We start from the raw sequence: 16,616 nt of genomic DNA on the forward strand, positions 1-16,616 counted from the left end.
CTTTATATAAGCATCTCTGTGAGACAAAACAGCGGTTATTAATATGATGCAGTTCAACCTTCCACGTTCACCGGCTCCTTCCGACAGCTCACAGCCGCCGCACCCGCACCGACAGCACAGCAAACTGCCCGTTATGACAGTTCGCCCCCCAGTATGAAAAATTAATTAATCGGGATAAATCAAAATGTGATCCTGCCATAAAATAAAAGGTGATATGATATTTTTGCCATAGCGCAGATCCTTGCCCTGTTTTATTCTAAATGCATTATGGGGATTAAAGGTGCAGTGTGTAATATGACATCATCAAGAAAGTTCTAGAATGCAACGCTCCCTGGGTAACCCCAACCCTTTCGAATAATAACAGAAGCTACAGTGGCCTTCAAGGACAAGAACAATTCTAAATTTTAAACAATGCACCTGATGACATTCCAACTATGACACTTTCAAGATGGCGGCACTAGGCCTTGGTCCAAAATATGCAGAAATATGGACACATATGAGACCCTTTCTAAGAGAAAAATAAATAATTCAAAACATTTTTTTCAGCTATTATGCACTAAATTAAATGTACTTATGGATATTATAATTACTTTCTACAAAATCTGCTAGGAAATAAAACCCAAAATTCTACACACTGCAGGTTTAAGTGTCTGTTTTGTGTAGCCTAAGTAGTAGGCTATCTGTTACTATTTGCCTTTCTTGTTTTCCATGTTAAAAGTAAGCTACTTGAAAATTGAAAGTAGCCTAAATGTGGTTGAAAGAAAAGGAAATGTGCGGTGTTGATCATATGTGATAGATAAGGGGTCGCTATTGGATGCAGACATTATGAGATTCGGACCTTTGCTGTAAGAAAATGTTGTCAACTGGACCCATTTCAATTTTAGTTGAAGACCCCTCGGTCAGACCAAGAATAATTCAATTGTAGTTCAAGGATGATGTTGTCGATGACGGTATGAAGAAGAGAACTGTGAAATGCAGGTCTTTTAAATGTAGAAACTGGGTTAGATAATATGATTTTTGTATGACTTGACTTGTGACTTGCTTGACCTGAGCAATGACTTGACTTGTGACTTGCTTGATTCTCACCACAGTGACTTGGACTTGCTTGAGACTTGAAGGTTATGACTTGAGACTTGCTTGTGACTTGCACATTAGTGACTTACCCCCATCTCTGCCAACGGATATGAAGAAGCACTTTTATAGTACGATATTTCACCCTGTAGATTCAAGGCCTCTGTATGCTTTCAACAAATACATCTCAATTTATGTTCCTACACCTTGAATAATTAATTTTAATGTACCTAAAGTATATTTATTCACTGTAATGTAGGAAGCATTATTTTTTTAAAGATAATTTTTGGGCATTTTCAAGCTTTATTTGACAGTACAGAGTTGAAATGGGGAGACAGAGAGAGAGAGAGAGAGAGAGAGAGAGAGAGAATGACCTGCAGTAAAGGTCCACGGGTCGGATTTGAACCCGCGACCACTGCAACGAAAGGCCGGAGCCGATATGGTACACGCTCTATCCACTACACCACCGTAATACACCTAAAAGAAGCCATTTTAGATTATATTCACCCAGTTCCATGAGGTCGGTAGCAGTGACGTCACAGTGGGCCAGGCTGAGGCTCCGGCTGTCTTCTCTCTTCCCCAATCTCTGGAGGAAGAGACGCACTCTGCCCCAGCCCAGCTCACGCTCACTCTCTCTCTCTGCTGCCTCTGCTACCACTGGGACACAACAAAACACATTTTACACAATAAGGCTTTATATATTCTACATTTTAACCTCTGCAAGACATTTTAACCTCTCCAAGACACCTGAAAACACAAAAGAACACACATTATTTTTTTTAATCTAATTACTAAATTCAGTCAAGCCATCTGTAAATGAGTTGACACAAAGTTGATTGAGCCTATTATCAGCTCCACAAAACTCTCTCTGTGTTTCTCAGTATGGCAGCGTTCACAAACTGGTGTCTTCTGGAATGCCACCCCTCTGTGTGTGTGTGTTTATCTGTCTGTCTGTCTGTGTGTCTGTCTGTGTGTCTGTCTGTCTGTCTGTCTGTCTGTCTGTCTGTCCTCACCACTGTCTGTCTGTCTGTGTGTCTGTCTGTCCCTACCACTGTCTGTCTGTCTGTACCCACCATTGTGTGTCTGTCTGTCTGCCTGTCTGTGTGTCTGTCTGTCTGTCTGTCCCCACCACTGTCTGTCTGTCTGTCTGTCTGTGTGTCTGTCTGTCTCTGTGTCTGTCTTTGTGTCTGCGTGTCTGTCTGTCTGTCTGTCTGCCTGCCTGCCTGTCTGTCTGTACCCACCACTGTCTGTCTGTCTGTCTGTCTGTCTGTCTGTACCCACCACTGTCTGTCTCTGTGTGTCTGCCTGTGTGTCTGCCTGTGTGTCTGTCTGTCTGTCTGTCTATCTGTCCTCACCACTGTCTGTCTGTCTGCCTGCCTGTCTGTCTGTCCTCACCACTGTCTGTCTGTCTGTCTGTCTGTCTGTCTGTCTGTCTGTCCTCACCACTGTCTGTCTGTCTGTGTGTCTGTGTGTCTGTCTGTGTGTCTGTCTGTCTGTCTGTCTGTCTGTCTGTCTGTCTGTCTGTCTGTCTGTCTGTCTGTCTGTACCCACCACTGTCTGTGTGTCTGTCTGTCTGTCTGTCTGTCTGTCTGTCTGTCTGTCTGTCTGTCTGCCTGCCTGTCTGTCTGTCTGTCTGTCTGTCTGTCTGCCTGCCTGCCTGTCTGTCTGTCTGTCTGTCTGTCTGTCTGTCTATCTGTCTGTCCTCACCACTGTCTGTCTCTGTGTGTCTGTCTGCCTGCCTGTCTGTCTGTCTGCCTGCCTGTCTGTCTGTCTGTCTGTTCCCACCACTGTCTGTGTGTCTGTCTGTCTGTCTGTCTGTCTGTCTGTCTGTCTGTGTGTCTGTCTGTCTGTCTGTCTGTCTGTCTGTCTGTCTGTCTGTCTGTCTGTCCTCACCACTGTCTGTCTCTGTGTCCTCTGGAATGCCTGTCGCCCTCTCTGCGTTCCAGGACAGGAAGCGTCCCAGTGACTTCCTGTCTGTGGCCGAACGCTTCCGTCTGATCTGACTCATGATCACGTCCAGCGCCGTGCGTTTGTCCCGCCCTCTGGGACCCTCTGAGCCAATCAGAAGAGAGGATTACAAGACTGTTACAACTCTTCTGACCAATAAGAGGACAGGATTACAAGACTGTTAAAACTCTCTGACCAATCGCAAGGCAGGATTATAAGATTAGGGACTTTAAGCAACGACGGTTGAGAGGACGGCTACGGCGGTCGAGTAGAATGTTTAGCATTCGAGAATTTATGTCATCACCTTCTATCGCTGTAGTCAGAGCGAGTCAGAGCCGCAGTCCGTCTGTTTACAACGGCAGAATGGGTTTTTGACGTTGTGAGCGCTACACCAACTGCAGCAAGTAGCCGGTCTAAGTGTTGCTAGGTGATAGTGGAGCCCGTTGGAATCTTTCCCTGGCGCCGTAGCCGTCCCTAAAACACCGCTGCTTAAAGTCCCTACTGTTAGATTCAGTACACATGCATTATGTACATATTTTATACAGGTAATTTATGATCAGAGGAAAAATTAGATCGTTTCTGAAATATTTAAAAGTTCCTCGTAGCAACTTTAAACCTGCAGTGTGTAGAATTTTATTTTGGGTTTTATTTCCTAGCAGATTTTGTAGAAAGTAATTATAATATTACTTATTAGTGCATAATAGCTGAAAAAAATGTTTGAATTTATTTTTTTCCCTTAGAAAGGGTCTCGTATATGTCCATATTTCTGCATATTTTGGACCAAGGCCTAGTGCCGCCATCTTGAAAGTGTCATAGTTGGAATGTCATCAGGTGCATTGTTCTTGTCCATGAAGGCCACTGTAGCTTCTGTTATTATTCGAAAGGGTTGGGGTTACCCAGGGAGCGTTGCATTCTAGAACTTTGTAGAACTTTCTTGATGATGTCATATTACACACTGCACCTTTAAATAACTAAAGCTGTCAGACAGGCTACATGTTATGAAGTTAAAAATTGCAATTTTTCCGCCTGAGATGATTTGGAGTAGTCTACTTATGAGATAATAATATAAGACTCAAATAGGCTGCTACAACTACCACACACACACACACACACACACACACACACACACACACACACACACACACACACACACACACACACACACACACACACACACACACACACAAACTTAGCCCCCTAAATTGAACGTGCAAGTGCAGTAGATCTAGTTATCTTAACACCTGTAAACTAGCAGTGTTAATTATAGCCTAAAAAACCTCTGCAATCAGCAGAAGTGATCTTACCTGCAGCCTCCATTTTGGATGGTTTAGAAAAAGATTAAAACAATAAATGAACTTAAAAACTCTTTAGTAAGCCTATCAGTCAGTCGCGAGCGGAGATGCGTTCACGGTCTGAGATAAAATAAAACAAATGACTTCAGGACATGAGGAGATCCGATAAACTTAACCTGCTAGGAGCGCTTCAAGCAAGGTCGCAATGAACTAGAAGATCATACAACAACAAAACTGTCTCTATTCTAACATGTTTCGCGAGCGGAGATGCGTTCACGGTCTCGTTGTTAAGAGATACAGACTAATGACGTCAGGGGGATATCCGTTCACCTGCACGAGCGCTTCAGGAAAAGCCGCAATGAACTAAATCAAACTAAACAGACATCTTCACGTCTTCATATTTCCTCCGAGCAGCTCTTCTTGACTCGAGAGTGTTCGCGTTGGGTTGAAGTTTAACTGCTACATGACGTCACGTCTCGTGCTCATCATCAGGTGGATCATCATCCCGGAAGTAGAACACACAACACCTTCAGTACATAAATGTTGGAAAGCATCAGGTGTGCGCGAGGATTATTAGTTCAATCTACAGGGGCGACACCTTTCTTTATATGTCCATGGGCTACACAGACAGCACACATAGGATGAACCTTTTTATATCGGATTTTAGTTTTTCTGTGTTCCGGTTTAGAATAAAATTAATGGAATAATTTGGACATAGTGACATGGAAGCTGTTCCCCCTCCACCCCCATAGCAAAAATATTATATAAAAAAAAACAATATAAAGAGGTGTGCCCTGTGCAGTATTAACGACATATTAATTGTGTAAAAAAATAAAAATCAGTACCCTGGGTCTGAACCAAAAATCTCAACTTCTAAAACACTTACATCAACCAAACTTTCCATAATCATTCTCAGCACTATTCTGAAGGTTATTACTGAAGGATTTGTCTGACTCATGACACACACATACACAGACAATGTGCAATTATTGATAAACCCTGTACATATTATCTTTCTATGTTTATGCGTACATTGCACTACTTGGATGCTGCTTTAATTTAGTTGTACACTATACAATGACAAAGGATTCAGATTTTCTTCTTAAAAACATGATAAAAATGTAGCCTGGCACCGCCCGCCTACTACTTCCGCTCAATTTTCATTTCCCTGCAGTAGTCAGTCTGGGTGTGCGGTAGCTATATTCTTAGGTTTTCTCCGGACAGATTTCTGCCGGTCCAATCAGCGAACAGAGGGAGTGGCTCAGAAGCCGGCGCATGACACGGTTGGTTGGCAGGTCCAGAGTGGCACTGGGCAGATCCAATAGTTTTAAACTTCAACAGACATCCGTCTTCAAGTGAGTTAACGTTTGTCAATTGAGCGATTCCAGACCTTCTGTACAAATGAAATGAAGTACGATGGTCTGGTAGAACCAGGCTAATGAAAATGCATTTAGACCTGTACATACATAGTAATTTTGATTTATAAAATGAAATTAAAGGCTGTTTCCAAAATCTGCAAAAACACAAATGTTGTAAAAATGAAAGTTATTCTCATATGAAGTCAAATTCATCAACAAAAATAACAAATAACACAAGATTTCTTCCAAATTTTATTTTTATTATATCTGACAGAATTGTGAGTAGAGTACAGGGTTGGGTTTCTGTACTGAATAACGCTCCGGGGTTTGCAGGTTGTGATATTGAGTCTAAAAAAAAAAACGTTCTAAATTATTTTTTAAAACGCCGACAAAAATGTCCGGTTCCGTTCCATTCTTTCCTTTGTAGCCATAGAAACAAAAAATCAAAACAAATATCAAGAAAAAAAACTAAAAAAAACTAAACTATAATATTGGTATTGATGAAGAGTAGAGTGTGTTGGTTGTTGGTTGTGAGTTCCAGGTGATAGTATTTTCTCAGTCGTCGTCGATTGTTGGTGTGACGGTCTGACCTCTCCTGATCTGTCCCCATCCGATCAAACTGGGGGAAGGGAAAATAGAATAAAACACAATTAGAGGACAATATAAAAAAGGTATTTTAAACAACATTCAAGGTTTTATTTTTTTGACCACTGATCCAGAGTAGTGCCATTTTTTTTATTTTTTTTTTTAAGATATTTTTTGGAGCATTTTTATGCTTTATTGATAGTGTAGAGACAGAGTTGAAATGGGGCAGAGAGGGGAGTGACATGCAGAGAACGACCGCGGGCTGGAATCGAACCCGGGTCCGCTGCTGGCTGAGGCCCATGGGGGGGGGACGCCCTACCAACTGAGCTAAGGGCGCCCCCAGAGTAGTGCAATATTGACAAAATGATATCTTGATATTTTGGGGGACATTTTTAGTGACTTGGGAGGAATGATCTTTGGGTATTTTGGATATTTCTTTTATTGTTTGTTTTGATATAAGCGACATCATTTAATTTTTTTCATATAAACTGTCTGTAACTTTGCACTTTGTAATACTGAAAAATAAATAAAACTTGCTCCATATATTGCTCCTTACCGCCAATGCTTCTCGACCATTTATTGTCTATTACATATTGACAGTAATAATCACACACACACACACACACATACACACACACACACGCTAAACTCTCCCTCCTTACCGCCAGTGCTTCTCGACCCTCCTGCTGAGAGCGATCTTCTCCCCCACCTCGGTGCAGACGGGGTTTGTCAGGACGATCTTGGCGAGATCGGCCTTCACCGCGCTGACCCGTCCGCCTGTGGACAGCGACCCAATGTTCACCATCAACACCTCGTTCTTGGACAGTTTCTGGACCTACAGGGGGGGGAAGAAAAAGAAGAAAGAATGTGTCATGAGACTGTTCAAAAAAATTCACAATTATCAGTGTGATTGGGGGGCGCCCTTAGCTCAGTTGGTAAGGCGTCCCCACCCCCCCCCCATGGGCCTCGGCCAGCAGCGGACCCGGGTTCGATTCCAGCCCGCGGCCGTTCTCTGCATGTCACTCCCCTCTCTGCCCCATTTCAACTCTGTCTCTACACTATCAATAAAGCATAAAAATATTAAAAAAAAAAAAATGTATCAGTGTGATTCTGAATGTTATACAAACGTAAATCAGGAAACACTTTTTTTTTTAAATAAAGAAAATTAGACTGTTTATCCCAAACAAGGAAAAGACTCTTTATTTATCAACAATAAAGCGTTTTGTTTTTTCCATTTACATTGCTCTGAATTAAATTTTGCTAATTTTATCATAATACTTTTTAAATTAGATTAAGTAAAAGTGTGTTTAAAGTGTATGCCTACTGCATCCTAACTAGATCATTTTTATTGTCAGATGTAATATCTAGAATAGAAAGAAGAAAGTATGCGATTTGGAAAGCAGGGCATCTATCCCTGCCTCTGGACTACAATATGTTCCCTCTGGACTCCACTACCCAAGGTGCATTGCGTCTCACCTTGGCTGGCGGCCTTCTTGTCCCCCTCAATATAAACTACACCCATTTTTTTGGTTCACTTTAAATGAGTACAAAACCAGGACCTTTAAACTCCAGCTACTTACTCTACTACTTCTGGACTACAATATGGTTGCGTTCCGAATCGCATACTCTTTCTTTTTTCTATTCTACATACTACATCCGACGATAAATATAATCTAGTTAGGATGCAGTAGGCATACTATTGGGGCATACTTTTACTCTTTTATTTCATCATAACATTGCGCCTTGATCTTGCCTCTTGCTTTTATATCCGTCGCATCCCCGTTTGTTTTCATATGGAGGCTTCGTCGATGTGACGTCACTTCACGTGCGCACTGGATTGTGGGTCAGAATCGCCCAAATAGGATGCACTTTTCAACACTAACAATCTTGGCCGCATGAAGTAGGACATCCGGGTCTTTCTAACCATACTAAATCTGGCCACAAGAATCGGGACATCCTAAATCTTTTTTCTACATACTATATAGTAGAAAGTATGCGATTCGGAACGCAACCAATATGTTGCCTTTTGGACTACAATATGTCTCCCCCCTGGACTCCACTACCCAGGGTGCATTGCGTCTCACCTTGGCGGCCTTCTTGTCCCCCTCAGTGCGGACGCCCAGCAGCCTCCGGAGCAGGAAGTAGCTGATCTCCAGCTCAGTGAATATCTCCGGCAGAGCTCCGACCGCTCCCAGCACCTGACCCACCATACGGTCCGCACGGCACAGGGTGGGGTCGATCTTAGTGCCCACACCTGGGGGGGGGGGGAGGGAGAGAGAGAGAAAGAAAGAAAGAAAGAAAGAAAGAGAGCGAGGAAGGAAGGAAGGAAGAAAGAAAGAAAGAAAGAAAGAAAGAAAGAGAGAGAGAGAGAGAGAGAGAGAGAGAGGGAGGGAGGGAGGGAGGGAGGGAGGGAGGGAGGGAGAGAGGGATGGATGGATGGATGGATGGATGGATGGATGGATGGATGGATGGATGGATGGATGGATGGATGGATGGATGGATGGATGGATGGATGGATGGATGGATGGATGGATGGATGGATGGATAGATAGATAGATAGATAGATAGGATGGAGGGAGAAGGAGAGAGATAGATAGATGGATAGAGAGAGACACACACACACACAGTAGGTTAACGTCTGGTATTTTTCATGCATTAATTGTGTGAGTGTGTGTGTGTTCCGTGTGATTCAGTGTGTGTGTGTACGTGCGTGTATGAGCGAGTGAGCATGTAAGTGAATGAGTGAGTGAGCGTGCGAGTGAGTGTGTTCCGTGTGTCTATCTGTCTGTCTGTGTGTCTGTATGAGCGAGTGTGTGTACGCAAGTGAGTGATTCAGTAAGTGTGTGTGTGTATGAGCGAGTGAGCATGTAAGTGAATGAGTGAGTGAGCGAGTGAGTGTGTTCCGTGTGTCTGTCTGTCTGTGTGTGCGCGAGTGAGTGAGTGATTCAGTAAGTGTGTGTGTGTGTGTGTGAGCGAGCGAGTGATTCAGTAAGTGTGTGTGTGTGTGTGTGTGTGTCTGTGTGTGTGTGTATATCCGTACCAATCAGGCCTCCTGGAGCGGCGTACTGCAGGTCGTTGTGTTCAGCGAACAGAGAGACGATCTTAGAGAAGATCGGTTTACACATCAGCTTCCCCTCGTGGTCTTTGGACACGATACCGGGACGCACCTCCAGCTCCTGGCCCACCTGAGGGGTAGACAGAGGGGGAAGGGTTAGGGCAGCGCACAGGGGGGGAAGGGGGGGGGGGGGTTAGGGGAGCGCACCAATAAAAAAATAATAATAAAATGTTCTGTCAGGGGGCGAATAATAACAGAAGCTACAGTGGCCTTCAAGGAAAAGAACAATTCTAAATTTTAAACAATGCACCTGATGACATTCCAACTATGACACTTTCAAGATGGCGGCACTAGGCCTTGGTCCAAAATATGCAAAAATATGGACATATATGAGACCCTTTCTAAGGGAAATAATAATAATAAAAAAAATTTAGCTATTATGCACTAAATTAAATGTACTTATGGACATTATAATTATTTTCTACAAAATCTGCTAGGAAATAAAACCCAAAATTCTACACACTGCAGGTTTAATAGAGCCAAAAGGTGAAGGTACAAATAAATGGTTTTCGCAATTAGAATGTTTCTTCAACGCTGCAGTTTGAATATAACGTGAGAAGAACGTGTCTGACCTTGAGCACTCCCTTGAGGATGCTGCCTCCTGCCACGCCCCCTTTCAGGTCGTCCACTTCACAGCCCGGTTTGTTCACATCAAAAGACCGGATCACTGCAACACAGGACAAGGCAATTAGATTAACTCTGTGTGTGTGCGTGTGTGTGTGTGTGTGTGTGTGTGTGTGTGTGTGTGTGTGTGTGTGTGTGTGAGAGAGAGTGAGTGAGTGAGTGAGTGAGTGTGTGAGAGAGAGTGTGTTATTCTGTGAGTGAGTGAGAGTCTGTGTATTACTGTGTGAGTGAGTGAGTGAGTGAGTGAGTGAGTGAGTGAGTGAGTGAGTGAGTGAGTGAGTGAGTGTGTGTGTGTGTGTGTGTGTGAGAGAGAGTGAGTGTCTTAGTGTGAGTGAGTGAGTGAGTGAGTGCGTTCGTGTCTTTCTGTGCGTGAGTGAGTGAGTGTCTGTGTATTACTGTGTGTGTGTGAGTGAGTGAGTGACTGTGTGTGTGTGTGTGTGTGTGTATTTCCTCTTACCGATCAGTCTGGGCTCTGAGGTGAAGTCTCTTATGGGCACGGGGATCTTCTTAACAATATATTCACACACGACCTCGATGTTGTATTTGAGCTGAGCGGAGATAGGAATGATGGGAGCGCCTTCTGCTACCGTGCCTGTAACAGGAACAATACACAAGTTACACACACACACAAGGCAAGGCAAGTTTATTTCTATAGCACAATTCAAACACAAGGCCACTCAAAGTGCTTTACAGGGGCAAGATTAAAATACATAAAACACATTAGAAGACATTTAAAAGCGAATGAAAAGAAGTAAAACATTTAAATTAAATTAAAAGTACAGGTTAAAATGGAAACAGAAAAGTGTTCAGACTCGATTTAAAAGAACTGAGGGTTGCAGCAGACCTCAAGTTTTCTGGGAGTTTGTTCCAGATATTTGGTGCATAAAAACTAAAAGCTGCTTCTCCTCGTTTAGTCCTAACTCTTGGGATTAGTGATGTTATTAGTGATGGTGTGATGAAGCCCTGTGAATGTGTTGAATCTTTCTGGCCAAATGCTTCACCAAAAAGCCTGATCAGCAAAGCCCCATTTAACAGCTCATTTAGGAGTACTGACATCTGCTGGTATGTTACGGTAGTGGCTCTCTTATTCACTACGCACTATAGCTTTTATGAATACTTAAGTTGAAAACACACACACACACACACACACACACACACACACACACACACACACACACACACACACACACACACACACACACACACACACACACACACACACACACACACACACACACACACACACACACACACACACACACACACACACACACACACACACACACACACACACACACACACACACAGACACACACACACACACAGAGAGATTGGTTGATAGATATAGCGACTGACCCTGTACGAAGGCGAGTATCTGCTCGTACTGCTCCTTGGCCTGGCTCTCCTTCACCAAGTCGATCTTGTTCTGGAGGATCAGGATGTGTTTGAGCTTCATGATCTCTATGGCAGCGAGGTGCTCGGAGGTCTGGGGCTGGGGGCACGACTCGTTACCCGCTGGGATAGGGACCACAGAAGAAGAATTATTTTAGTTTATTTATTATTCTTCCGGACAATTACACAAAATACACAATTTTCTCTTTGCATATTCATACATATTACTTTGTGTTATCGTCCGAAGGGTGGCAGGAGAATTATTATTAGAATTTTTTAAAGTTTGTATTACTTGATATTACTATATTATTTTATTTTGTTTCATTCAAATCATACATAGAACATATATAATCAATGTGTTAGAACAATAAACAGACAGCCCCTCCCAACCCGTATTTAAAAAGGGTTCCACCTACATAAAGGGCCGCCTAATTCTTAAACTGAAATAAATTAAAACAAGAACAATGGAAAGCATGTGGGGAATAAAAACAAGCATATTAACAACATTAAAGGCCTACTTCACCGGTTTGAATATGAAGGTGTATTGAATTCTGAGATCCTTCTCAGAATTCAATACACCTTCATATTCAAACCGGTGAAGTAGGCCTTTAACTAAGTCTTTAGGCACATATAAATTGTCAACGTCCAGCGCATGCCACTCTTCAGGAGATATTTTTCCATCCTGCTCTGCTGCATCCTGCTATGACATCCAAAAATCAGACAAATTCTAAAAAGGAGACCGGAGTAAGTTTGTTATTTTGGTGAGAGTTGAACTCACCGATGAGCAGGAGAGCAGCGTCCATGACAGCGGCGCCGTTCAACATGGTCGCCATCAAGATGTCGTGACCGGGACAATCTACGAAGGACACGTGTCTGACAGAGAGAAACGTTTTGAAAATTATTTAAATTTTCTTAGAGACATGCATTCATGTATTTCATATAAAAAAATACCACAAACTATTTCTATTTCGAGATGATACAAAGCTAGTCTGCAGAATCTGTCTGTCCCTCTGTGCGTGTGTGTGCGTGCGTGTGTGTGTGTGTGTGCGTGCGTGTGTATAAGTCATGGCCAGGGCAACATTTTGAAAGATAACTTGAAGATTGTCGTAACCCAGTTGACGTCAACGCTTTTTTTTTTTTTTTTTTTTTTTTAAAGATATTTTTTGGGCATTTTTATGCTTTATTGATAGTGCAGAGAGACAGAGGTGAAATGGGGCAGAGAGGGGAGTGACATGCAGAGAACGACCGCGGGCGGGAATCGAACCCGGGTCTGCTGCTGGGCCCGGCCCGGGAGGGGGACGCCCTACCAACTGAGCTAAAGGCGCCCCCGTCAACAACGCTTTTAAGAGTACGTGCAACAAAACCTTCTAAAGTAAAAAACCCAAACTATATCAATACACCTGTTCAACCTGCATAAATGTAGACATGTAGAAATCGACAGGCTATATCAACCCACTCTGTCTGTAGAGTATAAAATGAAAGAAGGCCTTACTCATAAGCAGCAAACAGCTAATTGTTACAAAGGGTTAGCTAGAAAGTTGCCTGTATGCATAGACTGTATGTGGTCTGTTGCTTGCTTTCTCACCTGACCAGTTTGAAGTTTCCCTTGGTCCCGGGGATGTCTGAGGGAAACTCATCGGGAGTGGAGCTGCCACACGACCGGTAGCATTCAGGCCGGGGACAGTCATCAAGCTTATACACCTGTAGCAACAACATGGAAATAAGATAATTAGTAAGAATGTAACAATATACTAAATATAAAGCATTTTTCAAAACACAGTTACAAGTGCTGCAAGACGGATAAAAAGCAAAAATAAAAGACTTTAAAGGTGCAGTGTGTAATATGACATCATCAAGAAAGTTCTACAAAGTTCTAGAATGCAACACTCCCTGGGTAACCCCAACCCTTTTGAATAATAACAGAAGTTACAGTGGCCTTCAAGGACAAGAACAATTCAAAATTTTAAACAATGCACCTGATGACATTCCAACTATGACACTTTCAAGATGGCGGCACTAGGCCTTGGTCCAAAATATGCAGAAATATGGACATATATGAGACCCTTTCTAAGGGAAAAATAAATAATTAAAAAAAAAAATTCAGCTATTGTGCACTAAATTAAATGTACTTATGGATATTATAATTACTTTCTACAAAATCTGCTAGGAAATAAAACCCAAAATTCTACACACTGCAGCTTTAAAACATGTAAAAGGAGGCAGAAGTAAGGTAGACGAATAGATAAATAATAACCTTATTTGTACAGCATTTTTCAAAACACTGTTTCAAACAAAAAGCCAAACTGATAAAAAGCACAATTAAAAAGGAAAGCGCATAAAAAAAACATGTAAACTACAAAAAAATTATTTCCCTATAAGTCTAAAATGAATAAAAACTATTCAAAAGGAGGCAGAAGTCAGGTAGATGAATAGATAGATAAATTAATCTATATATATATATTTTTTTTTTTAAAGATATTTTTTTGGCATTTTTTATGCTTTATTGATAGTGTAGAGATAGAGTTGAAATGGGGCAGAGAGGGGAGTGACATGCAGAGGACGACCGCGGGCTGGAATCGAACCCGGGTCTGCTGCTGGCCGAGGCCCATGGGGGGGACGCCCTACCAACTGAGCTAAGGGCGCCCAGTTAATCTATATTTGTACCTTAGCGTTGGCATATCCCAGTTTGATGGTGATGTTCCTCTCCAGCTCGTTCTTGAACCGGACAGTGTGAACTCCAGAAATAGCTTTCACTACGGTGGACTTGCCGTGGGCCACGTGACCGATGGTTCCTACAGCAACACACGAGGGACAAAAAGGCAAAAATAATAATAAAGCAAAGTCCTCAATCGAGATTTTGAGGGTTAAAGGTGCAGTCAGTGATTCTGGAGAACGCTTGTTGTCAAAATCAGTGAATATCTCCTCACGATCCACTACCTGTCTTTAATGTCTGTGCTGAAAAAAATAATCTAGCAAGCATCAATGGGTCCCTTTGTTTACATACACTCATTTACAGAGCCTAGGCTTTACATCAACACTAGATTTAAAAAATAAAATAAATAAATCCAGTATTATTACACAGCCTTGGCTCTGTAAACAGGCATGTTGCTAGCTACAGTCAGCCCCCTTTGTTTGCACACCTGTTTACAGAGTCTAGGCTGTGCATTACAACTGGGTATTGTTTCAGCTCGCACACACACACACACACACACACACACACACACACACACACACACACACACACACACACACACACACACACACGCACACGCACACGCACACGCACACGCACACGCACACACGCAGCGCATCGCGAGGAGATATTCACTGATTTGGACATCAAGCGTTCTCACTGAATCCCTGACTACATCTTTAAAAGTGTATTTTCAGAGGAAGTGACTATGGACTATTTTCTTAAAAAGTGAAAATGTTTTGTTGCCCCTATCCACTGCTGTGTGGGGACAGACAGAGAGACAGACAGACAAGAGAGACAGACAGAGAGAGAGACAGACAGACAGACAGACAGACAGACAGACAGACAGACTACACGTTTGTCTGTTTCTCGTACCGATATTGATGGTGGCCTGTCTGCTGATGATCTCCTGAGAGAGAGGCGTCAGCTTGGACACGTCCTGCAAACACACAGACACACGTTAGACCCATGACACTTTGGTTTAAAGGTGCAGTGTGTAATATGACATCATCTACAAAGTCCTAGAATGCAACGCTCCCTGGGTAACCCCAACCCTTTTGAATAATAACAGAAGCTACAGTGGCCTTCAAGGACAAGAACAATTCTAAATTTTAAACAATGCACCTGATGACATTTCAACTATGACACTTTCAAGATGGCGGCACTAGGCCTTGGTCCAAAATATGCAGAAATATGGACATATATGAGACCCTTTCTAAGAGAAAAAAAAAATATTCAAAACATTTTTTTCAGCTTTTATGCACTAAATTAAATGTACTTATGGATATTATAATTACTTTCTAGAAAATCTGCTAGGAAATAAAACCCAAAATTCTACACACTGCAGGTTTAAATAAAAAAGGTAACAAAATAATAATCAAAAAGAACGTTTTATAAGTTTTTTCTCAACAGCCCTAATGTTGCTATCAAAGCATAGTTGTGTATCACATTTGTGTAAGCATATTTATTAATGTGAATGTTTGTGTGGGTGTGTCTTATGTGTATTTTAAATGCACATAAGTTGACTATAGTTAGGTTTTTTATAGTTTTAATTTATTTATTCATGCATACGTAAAACCTCGATGTGATGTTTTGGCACTGAACAAGGACTGCGCTTAATTTCGTTGTACTTCTTACAATGACAATACAGATATATTATATTCTGAATGGAATTATTATTTTAACTCTAAAGCGGAACCCTGTCATTACCAACACCTTCTAACAATAGCCAGGTACTTTCCTCAGAGCGACTATCAATTACTGATGCAATACAGATGATCTACCCGCGTCAATCACCGTTCAGAACACCATTGACATTTTTATTGATTTAACTTCAATTGAACGGTTCACGTCAACGTTCGGATCCAACAATGCGTGTATTCTAGAAGGCTCCCATCCCCGTTCAAAACCCCATTGACTATTTTTCAGATTTTACGTCAACAAGTTCAATTTACAAAATAAGCTGATATACGAATCTGACCGGGCTGAGAAGAAACCTATTCGCTCATCACAGAGTCGAGGAATAATTCGGCACTATTAATACCTATAGTAAGTTCCTTAAATGTTGTTAAAATTGAGTTTAAAGCCAATCATTGTTAGAAAGAGAAGCGGATATCTGCTCCACCGGGCCTGCTATCATGTGCCGTCATGACCCGACCGTTAAAGCTAACGATTTATAACCGTTTGTGTAACCGTTAGGGCGACATGACACAGAAATACTTATAAAAATATAATAAAACTTGTTGAATAGACACTTACTAAAGAATTAAGGTCTTGTCGAGCCAGATGAGGCTGACCAAGCGTTGTACCAGACTCGTCCCCCGCCATCTTGAATGAAAAAGGAATGAAGGAGGCGCCTGATCTCAACTGATGAACGTTGTCAGTTAATAATATTAAATTATGTCCTCTTTATCGTGTTGTAAGTACATACAAAAATCACAAAATATATTTCTGGGACAACGCTGATTTTCTATATTTATTTTTCGATTGACAGGTGGTTTGAAACCGTTTGAAACCATAGATAGTATAATAAACTCGTG

The 16,616-nt window shown here is 42.0% G+C and overlaps 2 protein-coding genes across 2 annotated transcripts in view; both read right to left on the reverse strand.

Annotated features, from left to right (window-relative positions):
- lrrc31 (leucine rich repeat containing 31) overlaps positions 1-4,442 on the reverse strand; it is a 13,364-nt gene extending 8,922 nt beyond the window's left edge. Inside the window, exons 1-3 of the mRNA XM_080049804.1 lie at positions 4,323-4,442; positions 2,965-3,123; positions 1,579-1,728 (exon numbers count right to left, since the gene is read on the reverse strand). Of these exons, the coding sequence (XP_079905930.1) occupies positions 1,579-1,728; positions 2,965-3,123; positions 4,323-4,335 (322 nt within the window). The 5' untranslated portion in view covers positions 4,336-4,442. The remainder of the gene's footprint in view (positions 1-1,578; positions 1,729-2,964; positions 3,124-4,322) is intronic.
- Positions 4,443-5,907: 1,465 nt separating this feature from the next.
- eif2s3 (eukaryotic translation initiation factor 2, subunit 3 gamma) lies at positions 5,908-16,404 on the reverse strand (the record flags this gene model as incomplete). The annotated part of the gene is made up of 12 exons (XM_080049772.1): positions 5,908-6,287; positions 6,916-7,088; positions 8,338-8,507; positions 9,294-9,438; positions 9,941-10,035; positions 10,450-10,584; positions 11,349-11,507; positions 12,163-12,257; positions 12,970-13,085; positions 14,049-14,176; positions 14,953-15,016; positions 16,336-16,404. The coding sequence occupies 12 exons, from the start codon at positions 16,402-16,404 to the stop codon at positions 6,224-6,226; spliced, it is 1,413 nt and encodes a 470-aa protein (XP_079905898.1). The 3' UTR covers positions 5,908-6,223.
- Between the last annotated feature and the right edge of the window lie 212 nt (positions 16,405-16,616).

This window comes from Ammodytes marinus (genome assembly GCF_949987685.1).
Source record: "Ammodytes marinus genome assembly, chromosome: 21".
Lineage (NCBI taxonomy): Eukaryota > Metazoa > Chordata > Actinopteri > Uranoscopiformes > Ammodytidae > Ammodytes > Ammodytes marinus.